Below are 26452 nucleotides of genomic sequence, written 5' to 3' on the forward strand. Positions count from 1 at the left end.
TACTGGGTGGAAAGTACTCAGTGGGGGCAAGAGTTGAACAGATAGGCCACTAAGGAGGTTGTTACAACATAGGCAAGAAATGCTGGTTAGAATTAGTTTTTATTGCAATTTCAGTGGACATTGTGAGGAAGTGATCAAATTCAACATACATTTTTTTAGGTTGAGCTGGCAAAGACTTGCTAATAGATTGGATGGCAGAGATAAGGGGGAAAAAGGACTCAAGGATGTCAAGTTATTGGCTTGACTGCTGGGTAGATGGTACCATTGACTGATATAAGGAGGCTGAGAAATGAGTAGGATTATGTTGAGGTGGAATCGAGAGGTGTATTTTGCACCTGATAATCTTGAGATATATATTGACATCCAAGAAGAGAAATCAGCCATTAAATAATAGTATTTGAAGCAAAAGAACTAGACTCTTGAGAGGTGTGTGTGTGAAAAATTGTGGTCTTAAAATTAATATGTATATTTTATAAGAGTAAAATAGAAAGATGTTATTCTAAAATGAGTTATAAGTTAATATTAATTATTCATGTTACTGTTAGAAAAAATGTTAATGTACTTACCATTTATGTAACCCAAAAAACCCCCCAAAAAACCCTGCAATGTGCAATCTCCTGACTGGAATTGATTGAGGCTTAGAAAGCCTTTATCAGAAGTCATTCAATATTAATTTTTTCTTTACATCATGTTTAACAATACTGAAAACAGTTAAGACGAGCATTTGGCTATATTTAGGTTTGGTTTTTTTCTTCTGCTTTTCCGAAGTTATTTTTATTCTCTGTTAAGGGATTTTATGGAGCAGGGGGAGTTTTTTCTGAGGAGGAACGACCACCCATCCTTCTGGACATAACGTCAGAGTGCCTCAGAGTGCTTGATTGTGGACCCAGACTCAAAGACAGCAACACGTTGTAGAGTGTCTACACTTTGAGGCAACAGGAAAGTCAAGCATTTGATTAGAACCAGCCTTGTCATACTTTGGATGGCAGGCGATTACCAAAGAGCTTATTAGGTCAGGTTTCCAATACTGCCTGTGGCCTTTCAGAGATGTGAGGATAAGCAGGGTGAGATGACCTCAAGAAAGGGGATGGAGGAGGTCAAGTTTGTGGAGTCAAGGAAATCTGAAGAACCTTTTGTAGGAGATGAGGATTAGAAGAAATATTGAACTGAGAAAAGATTTTTGGAAGGAAAAAAGAATCCCCTTCAAATGCATCCAATATCTTCAGGGTTATTGAAACCAGACTGGACTTCTGATGTCTTTCAGAGTCATTCATCACTGCAGATGGGCCAAACCACAAACGACAAACTTTTTAAAATGGAGTGAAAAAAGCTGTGCATTTGAAAATAACACTAATGGAGACTCCATCTTGAGAGCGCTTAAGATGCTATGTCTGTAAAAGCTTAGAGTTAAGTGGTTTTGGCTGTAGAATCTCCATGGAGAATTAGTGACATTTGAGAGCCAAAGTCTCTTCAAATTACATCTGTGGAACTCCAACTCAAATCTCTGTCAACACATCTCCTCCTCCCACCCTCTCCTTAGCTTTGCGAAGAACATGAAGTCATTCCTTTTGGACCCCTGGGGGCAATACTACCATAGAATTACTCTAGAAGACATTGAATATATGTATTGGCATAGACCTGTCTTGTGTGGAAAATATACTTGGCTTAAATGTTAGTGACTTTCTGCAGCATCTCATACAATGCACTTCCAGGGTCATCTGTGAGGACTGTGAGAAGAAAAACAAAACTGAAATAACATTTCGTAGACACTCTTTTACTTTTTAAGTTAAAATACATTAAGTATTTTCTCTGTGACAGATCATGATAACTCTTTTCAGTGACTTTCAAATCTGTGAATATATTTGCATGCAGACTATTCCATTGTGTGATATTCAGTTGATACACCAATTGGTGGAAATTGGAAGAACAATACCTTGTTTGGATTAAATTACTGGTTATTTGAGTACATTTCTAATTCCGATAGTAGAGTTCAATGGATTTTTCAAAAAGCTAAACCTATAATTCAGGCAAAAAAAAAAAGCTTCACAATTCTAGAATTCTTTGCTTTTATAGATAAGTATCAGCTTTCAAGTATATTAATATTTAGTCTCATAATCTCTATAAAGTATTTAAGTAAAGCAGATAATTATTTATTGAGAAATACTTGTTCATTTGATTCTTAGGAAAAAGTTTGAGCTTTTAAACTTTTCTGTATTAGAGGCTTAACAAAGCTGAATTTTCTACCTTCTTTAGCCATTTAGCCATTTGTCTTTATCCCCTGAAATTAAACTCAAAATTGGAAAGTAACAAACTTCTAGTTATGACCTAAGGTCATTAGAAGTATCTGAAGACTGTCCAGTTCCTGCTGGCATGTTCTTTATCACGGATGCTTTAGTTCATTGACTGGGAACAATGCTATAACATCTGAGAAAGACTAGATCGCTTTACAATGCTTGTGGGTCTCCTTATGAAAAGATACATGTTTGGTCAAATATATCCTAGATCTTTATGCTTTTTCTCCCCCCACACTGGGTCCTTGAGTGATGTTAGCCCAGTCTGATTTAAGTGAGTGGATGAGAGTCAAAATTCTCATGATTCAGAGTGTACTGTTGGAACATTTACAGGCCCAATGGCCTAACAAGTGGAATGAGGTTTAACCTGAGTTAGTCTGTGCGTCTTTTGACATGACACATGTTTTTTTTTTTTTTATTGCCTGGGTAAATTCATCCAGATTGCTAGAGAAAAAAAATCCAAACCTAGTTCGGGGGATGGCACTTCAACCTCCGTCATTTGCAAGCAGCATAGCCTATCTTCGTATTTTCCTGTTTTTAAAGAAGCTGTGAATTAGATTTACAATTATAGCAGAGCACATTTTTGTTATCATTTGCCCTTTTTTTGGAGAAACCATTGAAATAGTTTAAATATGACATTTACTTGTTTCTTTTTCTTGGAATTCAAGTGGAGAAGTAGCAAAGTGAGTTCAGTAAAACCTCACTTTTTTCATAAAGCTCCAATTTGTGTTCTTTCCCATTTGGAATGCAGCAGTCGAAAACTATAAACAGGAAGCAGCCTGGGAGATATCACCTGGACAGCTATGAGCAATCAACAAGACGTCTACGCCCGGCAGAGACAGAGGATATTGCAATAAAGGTTATTCTACTTCCTGGATTCTTACATGAATAGAAACAGTTATGCTACTCTTTTATAGGGAAGCTCAACAAACATGTCCTGAAATGTGTCTTTAAAGTCTCTTTACAATGATCACTAATCCTTATAACATTTTAAAAAGATATTCTGATGAGTTTATAATTCTCAGTTCTTCCTCACCTTCCAACCGCAGTTTTGCCTCAGCAGTATGTTTTAATAGCTTGAGAAGGAGCCTTTCTTCTGAATCTGCTGTAGAAGCTAGTATCTAACACAATTCCTCTCACGCTCTTATTTTACCTACCAAGCAAATTGATTTATAGAGAATACCAATATTATAAATCCAATTTTTAAGGAAATAAATGAGATAGTAATTGTCTTCAACCAGGAAAAGTTTATACCATGCTGTGTGCGTTCACCCAGGTTTCTAGTACTGCCTTTGGTTAATTTTATACTCAGCCTTTGGTACGCTCTCCGGGCACGTACGTGTGCTTTTCTAAACAGGCCACCAGAGGAACACAGGCTGAGGGCTGATAGTTGGGATGAGCCCCAGGGAAGGGTCAGTGCTGTGCAAGGGGTGGAACAGATGCCTGCAGCAGCCAAAAGCCTCTGGACTTCAGAAACACTGGAGTCCAGGAAACTAGCCCTTGAAAACTAGCTGCTTTAGCTGCTCCTGACTATCCAGCTCCCCTCACTGCCCATGCAATCAAAGAATGAGAGAGGTGTGATGGATTGTATAGTAGAGCCAAGAGCTACACTTCATTGTTCTCTCATTCCTATTGCCTGGCACAATACCTGTCCTACGAGAAGCTTACAATCGGAGCAAACGTGTTAATGGGTGGAATAAGCCTCTGATAGCCCTACCTCTGCCGTCAATTTGATGTGTGACTTTGGGGAAAATTACTTTGACTCTCTGACCCATGGTCTGCCCATCTTGAGTTGGAGATGGCCTTTAGTTTGTTTTGAGGATAAAATATGTCACCTGTGAATTTTAAAGAGCTGTAGTGACTCTTAATGTTGGGTGTACATTAGAATAACCTAGAAATGTTTAAATATATATAAAATATAGGGACCTCATTTAAAAAAATAATTCTAGTAGTTTTCTAAGCAATTATAATGTGTAAGTAGGGTGCGAAGTACTAGGCTATGAAAAAGTAAGTAATAAGAGACCAGAAAGGATCTCCTCTATGCTGCAAGTTCTCAAATATGCCGAGCTAACAAGCAAAAGTATTAATGTCTAAGGGAACATGGTTATTTTTTTAACTGACATTTTCTCTTCAACATAATAGGAATCTAAAAATATGTCTTTTTGGTGTGCCTTTTAGATTTGTTTTCATTTTGTGTAAAAATGGGAGGCCATTATTTTTTCCCAAAATTGACTTCATGCACCAAAAAAATAAAGTCCCCCAAATGCTCTTTGTCAATGTCTTAGAGTCTGCTATGCCTCTGAATGGCCAAACAGTTCAAGCACACCTTCAAGCCCAAATTATTGTTTATTCATGGTGGAAATTCCCAAATTGGTATTAACTCATTTATCTTTTTGAAATATCTTTATTGGGAAATACAACAGAAAATTACATAAAACATATATTTAGCATTAAATGAAAAACTAAACAGCTCTCCAGCCACCACCAAGCAAAGAATGTCAGCTCCCTCTGAAGGTCCCCAACACATCACTGCTGTCTCTCATATCTCTCTCCCTGGCCCCCCACCATTGCAGTTCCAGCTCTAACGTGTTCAATGTATGCACTTAAACACGGTCATATCCCTGCAAAATATGTAGCGTTGTTCTGAGCGTCGATGTGCTTTCAGTCTACCGAGATGCTTTATGACAGCTGCCCCTTCCGCCTGCACTACTGTGTGCTGCAGCACGCATCCCTGTGCTTTCCCCATCCCCTAGTGACGTGCGTTAGGTGTGTCTCCATCTTCCCTCTGTCGCAATGGTACTATGAGGTTCATTTTTGCACCTACCCTGTTATGAACCTTTGCAAAGATTTATAGTGTTAGCTGCATTCCCCCACTTCCTTGAAGATTCAAGTATCTGTTTTCTAGTTCATCTTTTTCCCTTAGTGGGTGCCAAGCTTGGGCATGATTTAAACTTTCAAGTGCACAGCCTGTCTCGTGTACCAGTCCAGAAATCCCTTAAATCTACAGTCACTCTACTTCTACAGCCTCACTTGTGTTTACACTTAGACACCTCCTGGAACTGCTGCTTCTCTGACATTTTCAACTCTACAGTACCAGTCAGTCACTTACATCAGATCTGACCCTCCAGCTGTCCCAGGCCTTCACCTTCACTGTTACTGTTTTTAATGTCATTGAAACATCCAGGAACTTGAGCCCTTTTCTTTTCTCCCAGTTCTCTAGCACCTTTCTGTAAGCAGTTCAACCTTGAATCTCCTACAGTCCTATAATCAGGCTGCTGAGTACTGTGGAGAAAATGACACACTGCTCCAAGTTGGCATAGCCACAGATTTATTATCTCCAACCTCAGCTGACCCTCAGTAGTTCTTGGCAATTATTTTGCATGCCTCTGATCAGCATTATTTTTCAGAATCTACAGTAGCTCTTCAGCTCTCACCACTCTCTTCCCATCTCCTTCCTGTCTCTCTTCCACCCCCTCTCTGAAGATAACCTTCACTCCCAATTCACTGATAGCATTAAGGTTGTCATGCCTCTCTCCATTCCATGCTGACCTTCCTCCAAGCCATCTAACTTACAACTCCTGTAGTTTCCTGTTTCCTGCTTTAGAGAAAGAAGGATGCTCAGCCTCTGAGGCTGTGGCTGTATAATTTTGCTGAGCATTAATTGTCACTGAGGCACAGTATCTGAAATCCCTGTCCCAGCCACCTTTATTATTTCCACAATATGTTTCACAGTTTTCTGATCCTGCACCTATTCTTATTATAGTTCTTTACCCAGAAATACCTTCATTGAAATTCAGTCATCTTTTCCAAAACTAGTTAAAAGGACTCATCTTCTGCAGTTGTTTTAGCCATTTCATGTATAAATGATTTTCTTTCTCATCTGCTGTTTTACTTATTGTCTGTTTGTTTTGTCTGCTTACTACTTACTTAGCCCATGATGTCTTAAGTTGCACTTACATCCACGGTTTTTTCACCCATCTGATAGCAAGCTTCATAGGGGTAAGGAGGGTGCATTATACCTTCTTTGTAGCCTATGTCAGTCCCAGTACAGAACCTCACACATAGTAGGTGTTCAGAAAATTTGTAAAGCAATCAATAATCTAGCCTTCTTTGCACCCTTTTTCCAGAATTAATTTCATGCCTATCTATATGATGGATATTTCATGCATAAATGCCACACAGTTTACAAGCTAGAGAAAACCTACTTGGAAAAATACAATCTAGCCTTTTCAAAAAAACTTTTTTACTCTAAGTTGTTTTATTAATTTGTTTTTAGAGATATATTTAGTAACAATATAGACATCACCAATCTATTCTGCAGAATTCCAAAAAAAATAATGTGCTTAGAAATTCCATCATTTGTAATTTGAAACAAGATATTAATTTATAAGCAAGGTGTGTTCTTACTTTAATTTCCTGTAATTTTCAAAATCTTTCCCTCCACTTATCTGTCTCTATTCACCCTCTCAATCTTTGGGTTCTATTATACCTATTTTGTTTCCCATTATTGTAACTGTTACAACTACCAAGTCCTCCTGATGCCTGCTAAAAGGAATAGAATGCAAAAATAAAATAATAACAAAAACAAAAGCAGTAGATAGCTTTGGATGATTCTATGTTCTTAAGAACCTTGCTGGTTGTTGAAGTTTACACTCCCAAACAGTGGCACCTCATTTCTGTGCTTTATTCCTCTATTCTCTTTATTCTTTCTTTAAGTTCAGTGAAAACAATGAATCCATATAATTCAAGAAACTCATTTATTACAAAACCTTCTTCAGGTGACAGAATCAGGTGTGTGGAATAATTTGTAGTTATTTCTGTTGCATCACCAGGATTCTGGGAACTGTCTGGTAGTGAGACAACAGTGAGTGATGAGAGTTACTTGGTAAATATTTGGGATGATTGCTTTTGAAGACTTCTCACAAGAAAATGCCCAGTAATCCCAAATTTTCAGTACTCTTCATAACATCGCTAATTCAAACGCCCTCCTTTTACAATACTCCCATTCTCTTCTGGTTTTCACTGGGACCTCTTACATAGTTGTAACCCGACATTTCACCACCGTGTGTTCTCTCTTGTATTCAAGATCGGTCAGTGCTTTAAAAAGAAAATTTATTTTAATTGGATTATTATTAACACTACATATTTACATAATTTTATAATTTAATTTTTATATCGTATTTTCTAGGTCACAAATGGGTACTTTTCATGGGGCAGTGGTTTAGCTACGTTATCCGATATAAATATTCAAATCCCAACAGGTAAGAATCATTGGTTACTAATTTTTGTAGTTGTTAATTATCACAACCATTGATCTTTCAAGATAATTGAGCCTCATGAAAAGAAAGACAACAATTACTTATAGTTATTTTATTTGCACCAGGGAGCTTATGACTGTCTGTATGGAAAGGACTAGAAATGAGACTTGCCTTTTACTACCGAGTGTAGATTTTTGGACATGTCCAAATTAAATTTGATCAGTTCAATTGTTGATTTGTCCTATTTAAATAATGGGCTTTCTCATTTTGTTTGAGAAAGGATTTAAAGAAAGAATAGATAAGAAATTATTTTTTTAACCCTAATGAATATTGATGATGTTTTCAAGATAGTTAAGGCTGTAAAACCTAGTATGTTTCATTTAAAATGTCTGGATAGTTGAATAGAAAATATTTTTTGACTTCTCCTAATGGTCAGTAGCTTGGGATTTTTCTATTATACATGCAAATCAATGTAAGAGATTGGAGAAGACATCTTAATAACAGCCCCAGTCACTTATCCCGATTACCAGATTTAGTCAAAATTGCCTTTTTCTCCTGAATGAATTGAATAATAAAGTTAAAACTAATATAGATAATTTAGGCAAATATTTCAATGTTTTGTTCACTAATTTCAGCTATTCTTATAGCTTGAAAAATAATAAGTTATATATCTTTTAATTTTTTTCTTTTTTTCAAGAAACTTACATATCACAGAAAGGAGCTATTAGGAATACCTTATTGCCAAAGACCAAAACTGAGCCATTGATTGTGAAACATCAGCCTTTTCTCAATGTATTTTGCTTTTATTTTATCAAGAAAATTCCATCTCATTCTGTTATGTCCTTTGTTCATTTCTCTAGGTCAGTTAACCATGATTGTGGGCCAAGTGGGATGTGGGAAGTCATCTCTTCTCCTTGCCATCCTTGGTGAGATGCAGACACTGGAAGGAAAAGTTCACTGGAGCAAGTATGTGCATTTGAAATTGGTTTTTATTGCTCTGTCATACCTGATTATGTTCCAAGGGAAGAAATTAGAACAACAGATTCCTATGCCAGGAGTCTGAGAAATCCCTCAGAAACAAGCACGGTTATTTATGTATTTGTTTACATATGTGTGTATGTATGTATTTCCTTATTTAAATTAGTAGAACATTAAATGTCATAAATTAAGAATAACAATGCAATTTTATAGAGATTTATACTAGTAAAAACTAGTATGTGGCTGAGATAAAAGATTGAGACTATACAGAGAGATTTTTAGAGTTAAATGGATAACAATCAAAGAAATAATTTAAAATTCATCTTATACTAAAAGAAGTTATGGATTCTTCCAGTCCATAAACATGGTATATGCTTCCAATTGTTTGTGTCTTCCTTAATTTCATTCTTCAAAGTTCTGTAATTCTCTGAGTACAGGTCTTTTGCCTCCTTGGTTAAGTTTATTCCTAGGTACTTTATTTTTCTTGCTGCTATAGTAAATGGGATTTTTTTTCTAGATTCTATTTCTGATATTTCATTGTTAGTGTACAAAAATGCCTTCAATTTCTGAATATTAACTTTGTATCCCTCTATTTTTCCAAATTCACTTATTAGGTCAAGTAGGTTTTTGGGCAAGTAGTAAACCTATAAAGTTTACTATGTACACTATCATGTCATCTGCAAATAATGTCAGTTTTACTTCCTTCATTCCAATTTGGATGCCTTTTATTTCTTTTTCTTTTCTGATCACCATGGCTAGAACTTCCAATACTATGTTGAATAGAAGTGGTGAAATCAGACACACTTATCTTGTTCCTGATCTTAGGGGGAAAGCTTTTAGTTTTTGCCTGTTGAGTATGATGTTGGCTGTAGGTTTCTCATATATGGCACATGCAAAAAAAAAATGAAACTAGACCACCAATTTACACCATACCAGAATAAACTCAAAATGGATAAAGGACTTAAACATAAGCTATGACACCAAAAAGTCCTAGGGGAAAAACATAGACAGTGAAACTTCAGATATCCCACACAGCAATATTTTCACCAATAAAGGGCAAGGGAAATAAACAAAAGAATAAACAAATGGGACTACATCAAATTAAAAACCTTCTGCACAGCTAAAGAAATCATCATCAAAATACAAAGAGAATAAACTGTGTGGGAAAACATAGTTGCCAATGACACCTTGGACAAAGGTTTGATTCCCAAAATATACAAAGAACTCATAGGACTCAATGTCAGGAAGACAAACAACCCAATTAAAAAAATGGACAAAGGACCTGAACAGGCACTTCTCCAAGGAGGACATATAGAGGGCCCATAAGCATATGAAAGGATGCTCAGCATCACTAGCCGTCAGAGAGATGCAAATTAAAACCACTGTAAGGTACCACCTCACACCAGTCAGAATGGCCATCATTAACAAATCAATACACAACAAGTGCTGGTGAGTATGCGGAGAACAGGGACCCCTAGTGCACTGTTGGTGGGAATGTAGGCTGATGCAGCCACTGTGGAGAACAGTATGGAATTTCCTCAAAAAATTAAAAATGAAACTGCCTTTGACCTGGCAATTCCACTGCTGGAATTAGACCCTAAGAATTCTGAAACACCAATTCAAAAGAACCTATGCACCCTAATATTCGTAGCAGCATAATTTACAATAAGCAAGTGCTGGAAATAGCCTAAGTGCCCATCAGTAAATTAGTGGATCAAAGAAACTGTGGTACATTTACACAATGGAATACTATGCAGCAGAAAGAAAGAAGGAACTCCTACCTTTCACAACAGCATGGATGGAACAGGAGAGTATTATGCTACGTGAAATAAGCCAGGTGGTGAAAGACAAATACCACATGATCTCATCAACAGGAACCTAGTGAACAAAACAAACAAATGAGCAAAATAGAACCAGAGGCATGAAAACAAGGAACAAACTGACAGGGACCAGAGGGGAGGGAGGAGGGGGAAAAAGGAAAGAAGGGTAAGGGCCTAGTTAAAGAACATGTATGAATGACCCATGGACAAAGACAATGGGGTGGGGATTGACTGTGGGAGCAGGGGGTGGGTGGGGCAGGGGAGAGCAATGGTGGAAAATTGGGACAACTGGAATAAAACAACAAGAAAGGAAGGAAAGAAGGAAGGAAGGAAAAAAAAGAAAGAAAGCCCCTAAAAATTAAAGAATGAAGACTATATAAAAAAAGAAGTTATGGAAAAACTGCAATATATATAAAGCTTAAATGTAAACAGAGTCTTAATGATTCAATGTTCAGAGAAGCAATATGAAATAATCTTTTCCAGAACCTTCATAAGGGGCTGAGAAGTCAGCCATTTTTCTTCATACCCAATTCAAACTAGACACTAGAATTACCTAGTTAGAGATATGAATAGGTCAGGCTAGTGCACCCCTAAGGATGTTAAAAAAGAGGTATACAGCATGGAGCTTCATCTGGACATTTGAATGGTTGGCTTGGCCTCTTCAAAGCACATGGTGGTAGTAAAGTGCCTCAGAACTATAGTATTATCTACCTAGTAGACCCCATAAGCAGTTTATAAACAAATTGGTTACAGTTTACCTAAGAAATTGGAGTGTAGACCAATTATAAACTAGGTATAACTTTGGGGACATTAGACAATATCTGGAGATATTTTTGGCTGTCACAAAGGGAAATTAGGCTGCTACTGATCTGGTTGGTAGGAGCCAGGGATGCTTCCAAACAACCTACAATGCACAGCACAGCCCTATCCCCACCCATGAAGAGGAATTATCTGACCCCAAATGTCAGTTGTGCCAAGACTAGGAAACCTAGCTCTTGACCGACAGATGTTCTTCAGTATCATTTTCTACCCATCATTGTGAATTCTGCTGTGGCTTAGCCTGCTCTTCATGTGCACAGACATCTTTCAAGAATGAGTAAAGACTATTTAAGGGCATTTTAAGAATGATTTTATTTTAAACTCCAATGAAGAGAAGGAAGTGCTTGGATGTGAAATTTCAACTGGAAATAATGGAACTGTAAATCCTATCTTTGGTTTCATGGGTGAAAGAAGGCTAAGAAATTGAGTGTACCTTTCATTTCTGTTGAGCAACTTTAACAGCTAGTGGACATGAAACTGTCTTATGACCACTCAGCAGAGAGCTTGGTAAATAATTGCTGCCTGGGGTTTGCCTCATGACAAGTTCCTGTTGATTACTGAGGTCAGGCACCAGCCAGTGCTCGCCCTGCCACTGTCACCCTCTGTCTTGCATGACTGTAGGTTTGGGGAAGCAGGTCTTCCTGGGTTAAATTACATTGTGTAATACATACAGCCGTAATCAAGTTATTTGGGATTTGTTTTTACCTGGTTTCACTATCATTAAGACAGAGATAAAGAATGGAGGCAGTGACAGAAAAAGCTTGAGGTTCGGTTTTCGTACCTCTAACGAGGACATTTGCCTTATCAAATCTTCTTCAGTGTTAACAAAGGGTTATAGGCCCAGTTCCACTTGAGACAAATTGACTCCCAATATCATCATTAATAATTATTGTAATTTTTTACATGGAGAAGGAAAGGATGTGGGAGTTAGGGCAGTATTTTACACAATCTAGTTATTTTCTGCATTCCTCAGTAAGTATCCTGCTTTATGTCATAAAGGTTGTGAATTATTTTATTTAAAATGACATAGTATAATAAATCTTGAAAAAAGATAAAGATATCAAGAAGGAAAATAAAGTTTAAATAATGATCTGAGAAATTAATAGATGGAAATGCATGCACTGGAATCCATTATAAAACATAGGCCACAGATTCTGCTCTGAGCTTTATGAAAGCTAGCAAAGAGGGAATAAGAGGTAAAGACGTATTTTTACTCAGTAGAGGTTAAGATTTTTTTTTAAAGAAATCTCTCCCATGGATTCTAATTTTAAAATCTAATAAAAGGTTATATCTTGGAGAAAGAACCAATATAATGAAAGTATAAGAAAGGATTTAAGATAATTATACATATTTATAAAATTCCCATAATTTATAAATCATCTTTTTATGAATACTTAATAGACAATAATCCCATCTCTTAATGGCAGAAGGACTAAGATTTTTCTTCAGAAAATATTTATGTGGGCTCTGACAAACACGAAGCCTTTAAGAGTTCTGATAAGCTAACACTTGCTCCATTTTTCTTTAATTACAAAAATCACTTAATTTTCTTCCATGGTATCCTTAATAGCTGATAAAACATATTTTTGATCAGGAATATTCAGAGAATACTGATTCAGATATCATTCACTTACTCACCCTGAAATCAGTTTGTGGGTGCCCAAATCAAAGCTCAAAGATTCAAACTAGATTCCTCTCTCCCTCTCTCCATTGCCTGCAAAATCCAGCCAATCATTTTTCTCATATTTCCATGTTTGTTTTAATATCCCTAGTTTAAGCAGTTATCACTTATATGAACTACTCACTGTAATAATTATTCACCTTTTTTCACACCACTGCAAGATTTACCTTTTTGAAATGCAAGTCCAATTACTTTCTTTTTCCTTATAATTGTTTTCATTATATAAAAAAGTAATATTTGCATATTACATCAGGGCCTTTCATAATCTTCTTCCTGTCTGACTTTTGAAACTCATATCCTGCCATTCCACCCACCTTTACCATTGTGCTCCCGTAACTCTGAACTGCCGGTAGTTCTCAAATGCACATACTGTGTATGCGATTCCCTTCTCAGATTGGTGGCCTCAGCCCTGTTTCTAGTGTCAACTCCGATTTTATCTCTTTGACAAAGCCTATTATTCCGTGTGGATTGACATGTACCTTCTCTTCTGGTTCCTCTGCACATTGTTCAAATCATTAAGGTGGATTCAAATCACTCAGTCTAGTCTTCTCAGGAGATTGGGACACCCTAAAGCCAAAGCATGTTACCTGCTTCAGATGTTGCCCAGCCCCTGGTCCCTGGTTCATTCCCATTTCTGTTTGTAAAACAGAACTCTTTTTTTCTCTATCTCTAGCTCTCTATTTCTCTCTCTCTCTCTCTCTCTCTCTTTCTCACTCTCTGTCTCTTAACGTCCTTCTCCCTCTCTCTCCCTTTCCCTCTCCCTCTCTTTGACTTTCTAATCTCAGCCATAAGCTACCACCCTTTTCCCTCCTTTCGAAGATAAAAGGACTTCACTCATTCTCTCCAATTTCTCTTTTTCTGCTCTCACCTCAGTCCACTGCACTCTGGTTTCTATGTCTGTCACCCTACTGAAACTATTCTTATCAAATCCATCCGTTGCATCCTAATCATTAAATTCACTGGGCACTTTTATGATGATTATCTTACTTGACCTCCTAGCCACTTGACATTGTGGCTCATACTTTCTGCCTCAGAAGGTATCTTTCTTAGTTTCCAGTAAAACTCATGGTTTAGCTTACCTCATAACTTTTCCCTGATCCTCTTAGTCTCTTCTGCAGATTTCTCTTCCTTAGCCGTTTGTTAAATAGTGATGTTTTCAGGGTTCTGTCTTTGTCCCCTTCCTTCCTGTCTCTATACATAACTCGCCGAGCAATCACATAACTTCCCATGACTTTAGTTTTATCTGTCTGCTCCTGTTTCTTTGTTTGCTTATGAAACAAACAAGAATTGTTGAGGTCGTTTATTGACTTTTCACTAATAAAGGATGGAATCTAAAGTCCTTATTAGAAGGTATGTATTATAAGGTCAGATTACCCCAATATCTTCATTTGTTTACCAGATCTCTCCCTGAACTTCAAATTCTGCTTCCTGGCTATAGTCATTTGGATATCTCTTACGTACCTCAAACTTAATGTGCCTGCTGCTAAATTCAATATCTCCTTCCACCATATGTACTCCATATGTACTTCCTAGTTTGTGTTCCCTGTCCTTGATTTCTTTCTCTCTATTACTCCTCCCATCTTGTCAATCACACAATCCTTGGTACCTGGAAATATGTCCACTTGCTTTCATTAATTCACCATTACCCTAACTAAAGGCACTGCCTTCTTATCTCCAGGACTCTGAGAGTCTCCAGTGGTTTCTATATTGCCTCCAGTCTTGCTCCCTCCAATTCATGTGTTCCGTTCTGCAGCCGGAGTGTTATTTCTAAACTGAACCTATATCTCTCTTTCATTTCAACCTTTTCAGTGGTTTTCCATTGCTCTGAGGAAACGTTCCAACTCTATAAAATAATTTAAGAGCCCCTTAATTATCTGGGCTGTGCATACTTTTTTTTTTAAGTTTACCATGTACTTTTCTTCACTCCCTGTTTATACTTGCATTTCAGCCATGCTAAATTTTTATCAGTTCCTTCTATGACAGGATACCTCGAGGCCATTCACTATGTATTTTATCTAGCACAAAATACCTTTTTTCATCTAGCCCACTCTTACTTATCCCCCTGGCATCAGCTCTATTGTTTACCTGTAATTGGGGGTTCTTTATCTGTGTTTCAATGCCACTCTTTACTGCACCTGTCACACTGTTTACCCCCTTGTCACCCTGCCAGAAAACAGACAGCAGCATGAAAGAAGTCATGGGTTTTTGTCATGTACAGTGTCTCTAGCATTTTGGTGGTGATCAATTAATAGTTTCGAATTTAGGGTGAATAAGTACAGTTGGAATTTAATCAATAGTAATTGAAAATAATTGATGACTTCCAAATTCTTATCTTCAGTTTGTATTGACTTTTTCGAATGTCTGATGGGCCTTTCTACCTGGAATGCCAGTAGGCGAATTAATCTGTTATAATTTCTGCCACACACCTGCCCTTCCTCTTTTGTTCTCTATCTTCCTCAGATAATCTAAAATCATTGAGATAATTTATTGGCTTTTTATCACTAAAAAAATAAATCCAAATTTCTTGGCATCTAAAGCATATTGTGTAGAAAATATCACTTGGAGAATTGTGTATTTTACTAATTTATTTTATGTCAGCAACTTAGATTAGGAAATAACAATTATTGAGAGAGAATTTTTAGTCTGAGATTGCTTCTTTCTGCTTCTATTAACCATCCCAAGATGTCATTAGCAATGAGCAATTGTGAAAATCTGATTAGTAACTACACGCTAAATATCACTAAGTATCATAGTTAGGTAAATTTTCTCCCCAAAAGTTTATGATTCTTTCCAAAGTCAAATAAGATTTATTTTTGGAGCTCTATAGATTTTAATATGTGTGTAGTTTTCAAATCAGTTTTTTCAGAATGATGAAATTCAACTGAATTATTAAAATTTAGTAAAAATAAAACAACAGGTCATAAGGTATTTTTGCCCATAATATAGCAATCACTAAATTTAATTAGTCAAACACTTCTTTTTACAAAAATCATATCAGTAATTAATTATACCTGGATGTCACAGTTTGACCTATTGTAAATGTCTGTCTTTCTTGCCAGTTCCTTATGGTCCAGGCTGTTTCTAAACCTTTCGAGTTCAGAGTCTCAAAGTTAATTCTTTTTCTCATACTTTTACCCTACTTTGGGGTAGATAATTGGGAATTTATATGGATTAAATTTGAATTTTAAAGCTAAGGAGGCCTTGGCGATATTAAATCCTTATACAGACTAGGAAACTATTCTAGAGAAATTGCCTAAATTTATATAGCTAGTTGGAGCAGAGTGGGGGCTAGAACCCAGGTTATTGTATGAATCCATATTTTGTGCGAAAGAGAACAGTGCTATTTATCTTTTGGAAGCTCACGAAGTAATTATTTTCTAACCAATTAAGACATTAAAATATTATTTATGTGATTTTTCTTTGAAACTAATATCAAAAACCATTTGGGAGTTGTAGCTATTAAATATGTCCAATGTTTACTTAATCTCTCACTGGTATGTTTAGACAGTCATTCTGTATTTACATTTCATAATTAATGGAAATTGTTTGCCATACTTGCAGTGTAAATGAATCTGAACCTTCTTTTGAAGCAACCAGAAGGTATTATTTCTATTTTAATCTGCATTTAATAAAAATGACTTCCTTCCTCAGACTTTACTTGATACTCAATTTCTTTCTCCTAGTCATTTTGTTCATTCTGATGATGTATGAAGATATATATTAAAATATGCTAGAATACTTCCAATAGCAGTGGTTCCCAACAGTTGCGGGCTGCTGAAAGAATTAATTTTAAAAAATGGCCCATTGTGTTAACTGTTTTCCTTCAGTGAGTCACATACGTCTTAACTTTGGCTGAAACTCAATCTGTTGTTAGCAAATTGGGTTTGGGATATTGTAAAATTGGAAAAAGGGGTAGGAGAAGGTAGAAGAAGGTAAAGGGGAGTAAGTGGTGACGGAAGGAAGCTAGATTTTGGGAGGTGAACGCACAATGGAATATATAGATGATGTATTATAAAACTATATAGGTACATCTGAAACCTGTGTAATTTTATTCACCAATGTCATCCCAATAAATTCAATAAAAATGAAAGAATTAACATGTACCGTATTTTGCCATGTGTAATATGCTCTCCCATGTATAATGCACACTCAAGTTTTTGGCCCAAATTTTCAGGAAAAATATCTTTCCTTTTAAATTTTTAATTCAACTTTTATTTATTTATATTTAGAAACAAAATCAGTTATCATATTCTAGGGTGTTATTTTGTATGCAGATATAATAATTATTGCTTTCTAGAGTTACACTTTTAATGCATAAGCATAAATTAAAGAATTAAAAACATTTATATAGATACAGAGTTGGTACTACCCATATATAATGCGCATCCTTATTTTTCCCTCAAAAATCTGGGCAAAAAGTGTGCATTATACATGGCAAAATACAGTATATTGTTTATGAGTTCAACAGTGATGGAGAGATGGAGAACAAAATGCTACCTGTATTTCAAAAAGAAAAAAAAAACCTTAAAGGACTTAAGGGAAGCAGACATGTCAGAAGTTGGGAACCGCTGTTTGGCTGCTCTCGTGGTTATCCAAGAGACCACTAGCATACTGTATGTTATTATGTATTCTAACTGCTAGACATTATGTTTCAGGATAATCATTCAGCATTTCTAACTACTCTTTTTCTTAATCTTATTGCTCCTTTAACCGTAATTCCTTTATTAGTACTTACAGTCAATGAACTAACTATGGACGTGTGAGCCTTTCCCTGCCCCAATCTCATCGACTTCTTTATCTTCAGCTCACCTGCATTTTCCTAATTATTGCAAATCAAAGTTTGAGCTACAGACTGGTAGAATGTACAAGCCCAAAAATATGAGAGGAAAGAGTTACATTTTTAAATAAACTATTTCAGTATGTATTGAAATATGTGGCTCTTAGATGTATAAGTCTTTCAACATTGAAATGGAATCTTCAAAATATTATTGTTTGTTTTGAAATACATAACATCTACTGCCTTAATATATGTAATATGATTAAGCCACAAACACATGCTATAATTATAGCTCAATTCACATTATGTTTTAAGGTCTACATATAAAAATTATTAATTTTACTATAAATTAAAACATCTGTGGCTATGAGAAAGTGAATTGTTATTTAATTATTTTAAAAATTATACCTTTAGAAAATAAAACTTCAATTAATTATATCTACCTTAAAACACTTCTCTAGCACAGCAAAATCAAATTTTGCACAATGTGTGATATTTTGATACAATTCTAATCCTTTGAATTCAGGTGGAATCTTTAACCATTAATTAATAAAATTGGTGGTTGTTAAAATGTTTTCTTTTAGAAGTTCTCTATTTCTGTGTTTGAGATATTTTATCAAATTTCCCTTAATCACACTAAAATACACATAGAGCATAGCGCCCTTGCATGATTTTACTATTTTGTCAGGTTTTTTTTTTCCATTTTCCAGTAGGAGCAGATATTCCGTGGCTTATGCAGCTCAAAAGCCCTGGCTATTAAATGCAACAGTAGAAGAAAATATTACCTTTGGAAGTCCTTTCAACAAACAGAGGTAATTTTCAATTTATAAAATCCTTATGTTTGGTCCATAGTGTCTGGAATCTTTACATTGGGAGTTCCTTTCCTCCCTGCTTGCCCTCCTTCCATCCTCATCACCAGGTCTTTTGATTCAACTGTTTTAAGAGAAGCCTCCTTGGAAGTTTCAGCCCATTCTGTACACTTACTGAGAATAATTTGTACACCAAAACTAAACAGATGAAAGTGAAGTGTGTATGTACAAGTATGTGAGGTGGTGAGATTATTGGTAAACAGAAGGGAAAACCCAAGTAAGCAGCAGAAGGAAGGCTAACATATTGAAAGAGAGGAAGGCTGTGGGATCTGAGGGGTCTAGTGTCTGGGAGCGGCCAGAATTTGCCATATTTAACTCATCTTTTAAGTACCACTGGAGTGCTCCAAGGTGTGACCCTTTCCTTAAGCCACTTTCACAAGGATGAGTCTTAAGACCCCAAACTGGGTCTTGAAAGTTAAGGAGAATGAAGTCATGGAAGAGGGACGAGGAAGGGAGTGGGAAGAGTAAATAGTGTGGAATCTAAATGGCTTGGGGTCTTTTGGGGCCTGAGCACAAACCAGACAGAAAGGGATTTGGGGATATTGACAGTGGGGAACTGGTTTGTGAAGGAGGCTGAGGCAGGGTAGTGGTGGGCCATAGAATCCAGCTGGATGTAACTATGTGGCTTCTGGGGAGGTACAGCACGTTTGAGAAAGGGACATAACAAGGTAAATGTGATGTTTAATCTGGCTGTGTAATGACGGATATATGGGATGGACCTGAATTAGGAGCAAGGACACATTTAGACATTTGTTCAAATAATTATCCAAGCACGCAGTGTTTGTTGCCTGTGACTGGGGGTGGCTAGAAAAATGGAAAAGAAGAGGTGGTTGACAGAAAACCATTCTAGGATCAGAATGGCCAAATATGAGCAGGGAGAAGGAGGAATCAAGGATGGCTTGAATATTTTAAGACTAGGTGATTGAGAAAGTGAAACCACCGATAGTTTCCCCAGCACTTTCAAACTCCATGCTGCCTTAGACTTCCAGGCCAGTGGGTCCCCAGTCCCAGCCTTGGATCAGTGGGAGTCCTGTCCATCCTCTTCATCTTCTGTTTGCTCTTACTTCAGCGTTGGGCTTAGTATGCACAGACACCCCCCCACAACCTGTGCTTTAGTCCTGGGGAGCCTCCTGGTGTCTCACGTATGCACTGTAAACTCTCTCACCTGCGGGCAGTTTTTAAGCTTCCTTTCCCTCATTTCTTGACAAATTATGACTCCTCTTTCTGGATATTATTTACACCTCGCTTCCTCTGCAAAGATGTCACTGACTTCTCAGAATGGTCAGTCATTTCTTCCTGTGTGTTTTCTGGGAGCACTTTGTACCCTCTTCTGCGAGAGCACCTCGCAGGGTACAGGGTACATTTTTACTATATGTTTCTGTGTCAGTCTCGTGCTCCATTTACTAGCTTTGTAAGAGTGAGAGTCAATACTTATTTATCCTTGTGTACACAAACTTAGCTTAGAAGCTAATATGTATAATTGTTCAATAAATGTTGTATTCCAGCTCCTAAGATATTGAACTTGGGACTTACTTTATGGGCAGCATATTAATAATGTTCTAAAAACTCAAAATCTTTTCTCCCAAAGGTATAAAGCTGTCACAGATGCCTGTTCTCTTCAGCCAGATATTGACTTACTACCATTTGGAGACCAAACTGAAATTGGAGAGAGGGTGAGCTATGTAGAGTTGAACTAAATGATGAACAAAACTCTAGAAAAGCCTTCTGGTTTTCATTAACCTGTAATAGAGTATAATAAAATCTGAGAGGTTAAGATTTGTGTGTTGTACTAGTGACAAGTTCCAGAAGAAGAATACAGGAGCTCCTCAATGCCACTCTCTCTTAAGTGTTTGTTGCTTAACCACCATATACTTAACATTGGGCTAGCCACTTGAGAGTTCTCGAGGAAAACAGAGCGGTTCCTGCCTTTGATCAAATGTAATTTTACTTACTCGGAGGTTACTTTATATTGATTTGGAAACTGAGATTGCTTTGGACAACTTCTTCCACTCTTGTCAGCATCTATTTGTTCTTGTTAAAGTATTCTTTTTTTCTTTGTGTAAACATGTTTTTCATTGACATTATACTATTCTGACCAGCTGAAAAATTTTTATACCTCTATGTAATCTTTTTAACAATGTTGGATAAAATTTTTAATGCTTATAGGCATCAACTATTGGGCGAAAGGTTTTTATATGCTACCTGCATATTGAAGCCGCGAAAGCGGAAGCCAAGAGAGGTTAAAGAGCTAGCCCAATCGTAGAGTCAGCGGTGCATCTGGAATTAGTCTGACTCTGTAGTCTGCATTCTTTTATGTTTTTTTAAAAAACAAAAGCCAAGTTTATTTGTTCATTTCTTGCATTTGAAATACTCCTCAATGACATCCTTGGCCTGAGACTCTTTACCCTGGTCCTTAGCCACCACACAACTGCCTCCAGCCACTTTACAGAGTTTTCCCTCTCTGTCAATTTTACAGAGGCCTACCCATTCCCCTAGTTCCTTGTCATCGTCAACCTTTCTTAGGTTGGTTTAGTGTTCAGCACAAAGGGACTCCACCCGCTTCACATACTCAGGCTCATCCCAGTCGGATGAAAGCACACATTGATGGGCTTGGCATTTGTCTATGGCTTTGGCAGCTTCGCTAATTCCACATGCGAGGCCATTGTGGGTAAGGGCAGTGTTCAGCACTTCTTGCAAAGGAGTATTAATGTCCATTACAGCTCCAGCAGTAACGCCTTCCTTGGCTATGGCGTTGAGTTATGGGTGGAGCCAAATCTTGAAGATACTCAAGCCTCTGCCTCCATGCAACTGCTTGGTAACAGGAAAAGAGCTGTAGTCTGCATTATTAATGACTATTTATTCACCATAGTATATGGTATTCAAGAGCATGAACTTAACTAATCAGAACCTTAGTTTTTGTGTTTGTAAAATGAGAACAATACTACATATTGGAATTACTATGAGGAATAAAAGAAACGAGGAATGTAAAGCCATTCACACAAGTGCTCAATAAATACTAGCAAGTCCGTGAATAACATCCTTTTGTTCAACATCATTTTGTTCAACATTGTTGTATAATATTAATAACATTGAGATGCTCTAGGAACTTAACTCCTATTCATGTCAATTTGCCTACAGTAAAATTGGTTTTGTTCTATATTGTCTTTGCTGTGGTTCCAAGAACTTGTAGACAATGTTAAGTGAGGACTTACTATAATAGTTTTTAAAAAATGTTATAATTAGCACTTGATTATAAAAGTATTGCTGCATAATTCTGTTGAACAAAATTTGTAATACCAAATTTAAGATGCATATGTTAAGTACACTACAGACACAAAATTAGGAAAAAAATCGGAATTGTTGACAGTCTTCAGCACTCACCAGTGTTTTGCTTATTAACGCTTTTGTGCAACAGAGTGCTCTCAGAGTGAAAGGGAGATTCCTGTTACCAGTGAAAAATTACCTTCATATATGATTCAGGTGTTGGTCACTAGACAGTTTTCATTTTATCTTATCAATGTTATCACAGTTTAATTAGTAACTTACCATTAGTTTAAGATTTTTTTAGAGAAATTTTCGGGTGGGAAGGTGGGGAGAGTGGTGGGGAGAAAATGGAGACAACTGTACTTAAACAACAATAAAAAAAATTAAAAAAACATTTTTTAGGGAAATTTGTATTTGAAAGGGAATGCTTTACCAACAGATCATTTATTCATAGAAAAGGTGGATATTATGGCTGTTTCTTTTCTAGGGCATCAACCTGAGTGGGGGTCAGAGGCAAAGAATCTGTGTGGCACGAGCTCTCTATCAAAACACCAATATTGTCTTCTTGGTGAGAATACGGCCTTTACTTTCTTTTCTACTTCATTTTCTCCTTCTGGAAAAATGGGTCGCTAAAGGACCAGGGGGATAACTTAAGGAAAGATGGTTTAAGTTGTGAAGTCATAGAAAATGTAGGAGAAACAAATCCTCACAGTATAAATCAGGTCAACATGGAAGGTTGAGAGCTGGGGGAGTCAGACTGATGTGCAAGAGACTGGGGTTCCCATATGATCGCTTATATGAGTTTCTTAACCACGAGGGTCATTAATGAGGGAGTGTGAGTGGTGCTGGATCAACTGGACAAGATCATAGGTCTTTTCATTTATATTTGCTGGCAAGGAAAGTAGGTCTGGAAAACACATTCTTGGTGGACATAAGAGTAAGGAAGCATAGTATTCCATTCCAGTGGGGTGCAACTTAGGCTGTGGATAAGTTTCCTAAAGCTATAGAAATCCAGTTACCGCCCTAGACTTACTGAATGATAACCTGTAAGGGCAGATTCTAGGGCTTGTGTTTTTGAAAAAGCTCCGTGAATATTTATCATATTAATTCTGGGTTATTAACTTGGTTCTACTTGTGGATCCACAAGGAAAATTAGATGATTATGTTGACTATGAATTGTTCTAGTACTGAGCTTACAAATAGAAAATGTGTATCAGAGATCAGAAGACTATGTTCATGCCTCCTTCCCTGTCTTTTTCTTCTGCACAATTATTAACTATTTATAGATCTGGTTTCCAGACTGCATTTAGAGTTTTACTTCATTTAATCTTAAAAAAGCACTTCAAAAAGTAGGTTGGTTTTTGGAGTTTCCTACTAAGTTTGGATCCATTACTATAAGTGATAGTAGAATTTGAACGTACTGTGAATTCACTTCAGGTTAGTCTCCCTAGGAATACCAGTCCCCAAATTTTTCCAGACAAAAACACCTTAAAAGCCATAGCAAGTTCTAGCAGTAACCTATGTAACTATAATTTTTTTTCATAATGGATGGGCCCACAACTAGAAGTGACTTCTTGAACTTTGGGGTCAGTTAATGACTGAACCACCTGAGGACAAGTGACTTGGAAATCTGAAAGAGACCAAGGTCCCCTATCCCAGTTCATTTCACTGCCTTCAATTTAGTGACCCTTTATTACCTCAACCATAAAACCATGGGACTCAAGCCACAGGATTAACTTATTGTGGATTCCTAATCATTCATTATAGTATTATTATTTTTTGCATCACTTCTAACAGCTTCTTGATGATTTCTTCTGAAAACAGATTGCTTATCTTTAAGGCAAACTTTTCCTTCTTGGTCAGTGTATAAGTTCCTTGTGCAGGTATAACAAATTGCCATAATTAGTGTCTTAAAAATACAAATTTGTTATCCTACACTTCTCTAGGTTAGAAGTCCGTCAGGACTCTTACTAGGCTCAAATCAAGGCGTCAGCAGGGCTGTGTTCCCTTCTGGAGGCTCTAGGGGAGCATTCATTTCCTCGCCCTCCCCAGCTCCTAAAGACGGCCCACATTCCTTGGCTCAGGGCTGCCTGCCTTCATCCTCAAAGCTTCCTACTGTCAGATTATGACCCGTGTTGTCCCTTCGCCCCCTTATTTTGGCCTTTTCTCTTTCTTCCCTTTCTCCTTCATTTCCCTTCCCTCCCTCCCTCCCTCCCTCCCTCCATCCCTTCCTCTTTTCCTCCCTCCCTCCCTTCCTTCTTTCCATCCATCAATATTTAGTTAATCTCCTCAGTGCCATTTTCTGTGCTGAGTAGAGGAAACAAAGAAGAAAAAGGCATTACTCTTATCTTTAAGGATCTTGTACAAATAACTACTGGAATCGTTTTATATTTTGCTATCATTAAACTTTATCACATCAGCCTTTACACTATATCAAAACCAAATGGAAACATTCTAATGATGTATCAAGCATGCTAGTTACTTTTGAAGCTTTATGGTATCTGTAAATGTACTGTATCATTGAATATATTTATAAGGAGTTATTTCCAAAAATATATCCATGCAAAGAGTATAATACTTGAACATATTCATTGAATATAGGAGAGAATGTATTAATGAGAACTGCATATATGCATATAAAAATAAACATTCTTGAAAATGAAGAATTGGCCATTCATTGAATTGGCCATTTGGCAAATTGTCTTACTTTCTCTAAAGGAAGCATTGCCCCCAAATGTTAACACGTAAACTGGATCTTGAGGAATGATTCCCAAACCATCAAACCTAGATTTTTATTAAGTTGCATAAAAGGTTACATTTGACTGTAACCAAAATGCCCCATAATGAAGCCATGGCATATAAATGAAAGCAACCATCATTGAGGGCTTTCTATAACCTAGCCATAATTCTAAGTACTTAATACACATTAGCACATTAAATTATCATAAACCTTGTCAGGTTTGGCATTGTTGTTGTTAATATTATTATTGCTACTGCTGCTACTGCTATTTACAGAGTATATTGAGGCTTTGGGGAATAATTTATCTAAGGTCACACAGAGAGTAATAGCAAAGCAAGGATTCAAACCAAAGTGGCCTGATTCCGTAGCCTGTGTTCCAACCACCCCATTCGTCCTTAGGAAGAGATTCCTGGAAGTTGCTGAACTCTCATCGTGGTATTTTAAGAGGATTAGTATTAATCCACAACACTATATTTTTTTAAATAAGAAAATAATTCTAAAAAAAACACTTTTAGCACACTTTGCAGAGACTTTTACAACATTGCATTCGATCTTCACAACAACCCTATGTGCTCTCTGATAGGTCTCAGCATTGCCCACCCATTACACATGTGGGTCCAGGTGACTGTGAAATTTACCAGGTGTCAGAGAGGGGGTGGAGTCATGGCTAAAATTTGGGTCTCTTAATTTCAGAGATAATGAACTTTTCATTATGCCTTACTAACTTACAACATTTAAAGTCAGAATCTTCTAGAAATTGTTTCTTCCTCTTGATATTGACAGCTTTTTAAATCCTCTCGGTTTTTTAGTTTTGTTCTAATGTGTCCTTCAGCTCTATGATTTCTGTTTGGTATTTTTTTGTGTTTTTCTCTCTTTGTTGAAATTCTCACTTTGTTCATACATTGCTCCTCTGACCTCACTGAGCATCTTGATGACTGTTATTTTGAACTCTGTATCAGGTAAATCACTTATCTTCATTTCACTAAAAAGATTGGTGTATGGAGATTTATCTTACTGAAACATAGTCCCTTGTTTCTTATTTCCTCTTGACTCTCCGTGTTAGTTTCTGTTCATTATATAAAACAACCACCTCTCCCATCCCGAGCTCCTGGTTGCCTCTCAGATCTTTGTGATTATCCAAGCTGTCATTTTGGTTCTTACTGGCTCCAAGTAGTTGAATGGGTGCTAAGATCCATCAAAATCCCAAAGGGGAGGATCGGAATCAGCACCTAGACACAGGCTGATTAGAAGCTGGACCCTTTGGTAGCAAAAGGCCAGGAAAATATTCAATCAAATCCCTTTGAGGGAGATGAGCATTTTTGCATGCTCTGTCTCTACTGAGCCAGGGTGTATAGCCAGGGACAATGGGGAGTGGGGTGCTTCTGCACCTGTTTAAAACCTGCTTCTTTGTTTGCTGTGAGATTTGTGAATGCAAGTCCTGTTAGCTATCAGAACTAGGTGACTTGGGGGCTGCCCCTTAGGTGACAGCCATAAAAGCTGGGGCACCAGATGGGTGAAGGAGCCCTTTCTGGGGAGATAGTGGCAGCTCTGCTTTATTGTTGGAGTGAGCTGGAGACAGAGGGCAGAGGAAGTACCCAGTATCTCTTGAAGGCTCTGAGGAGGGCCCATGTCAGCACTTATATTCATACTAATTGGAGGCTGGATCTTCAGGTAAGTTTGTAGTTAAAACTCCTGGGGGGGATGGGAACTCCTCCAGGGAAAGACTGGGACCTGGGGGCTTTTTCCTGCTCCCACTGTGCTAAGCCCTGAACAGAGAGCCGTGGTGGATTGGTGGTGGATTGTCGTGTGCCTGTCAACAACTATTTCTTTGTCTGCTACAGCCCTTTTTGATCATAAATGAAAGCCCCATTGGCTTTCAAACCTAGGTGATTTGGGATCCTGTCTGTTGGGTGGCAGCCACAAAAGTCAAGGCACTAGATGTGTGATTCCAGGCC

The 26452-nt window shown here is 37.2% G+C and overlaps 1 protein-coding gene and 1 pseudogene across 5 annotated transcripts in view; one reads left to right on the plus strand and one right to left on the minus strand.

Moving 5' to 3' along the window:
• Positions 1–26452, plus strand: part of ABCC9 (ATP binding cassette subfamily C member 9) — a 115231-nt gene that overhangs the window by 42299 nt on the left and 46480 nt on the right. For 2 of the 5 annotated variants that reach the window (XM_045184299.2, XM_024575544.4), the window contains exons 16-22: positions 3043–3150; positions 7480–7552; positions 8410–8515; positions 16409–16447; positions 18335–18436; positions 20082–20166; positions 22245–22325. In XM_045184299.2, coding sequence (XP_045040234.1) covers positions 3043–3150; positions 7480–7552; positions 8410–8515; positions 16409–16447; positions 18335–18436; positions 20082–20166; positions 22245–22325 — 594 coding nt within the window. The remainder of the gene's footprint in view (positions 1–3042; positions 3151–7479; positions 7553–8409; positions 8516–16408; positions 16448–18334; positions 18437–20081; positions 20167–22244; positions 22326–26452) is intronic. The other 3 variants (XM_045184301.2, XM_071221067.1, XM_045184300.2) reach the window with 2 other exon arrangements.
• LOC112318515 (small ribosomal subunit protein eS12 pseudogene) lies at positions 20843–21583 on the minus strand (annotated as a pseudogene).

The sequence above is a fragment of the Desmodus rotundus genome, chromosome 3 (assembly GCF_022682495.2).
Source record: "Desmodus rotundus isolate HL8 chromosome 3, HLdesRot8A.1, whole genome shotgun sequence".
NCBI classification, from domain to species: Eukaryota; Metazoa; Chordata; class Mammalia; order Chiroptera; family Phyllostomidae; genus Desmodus; species Desmodus rotundus.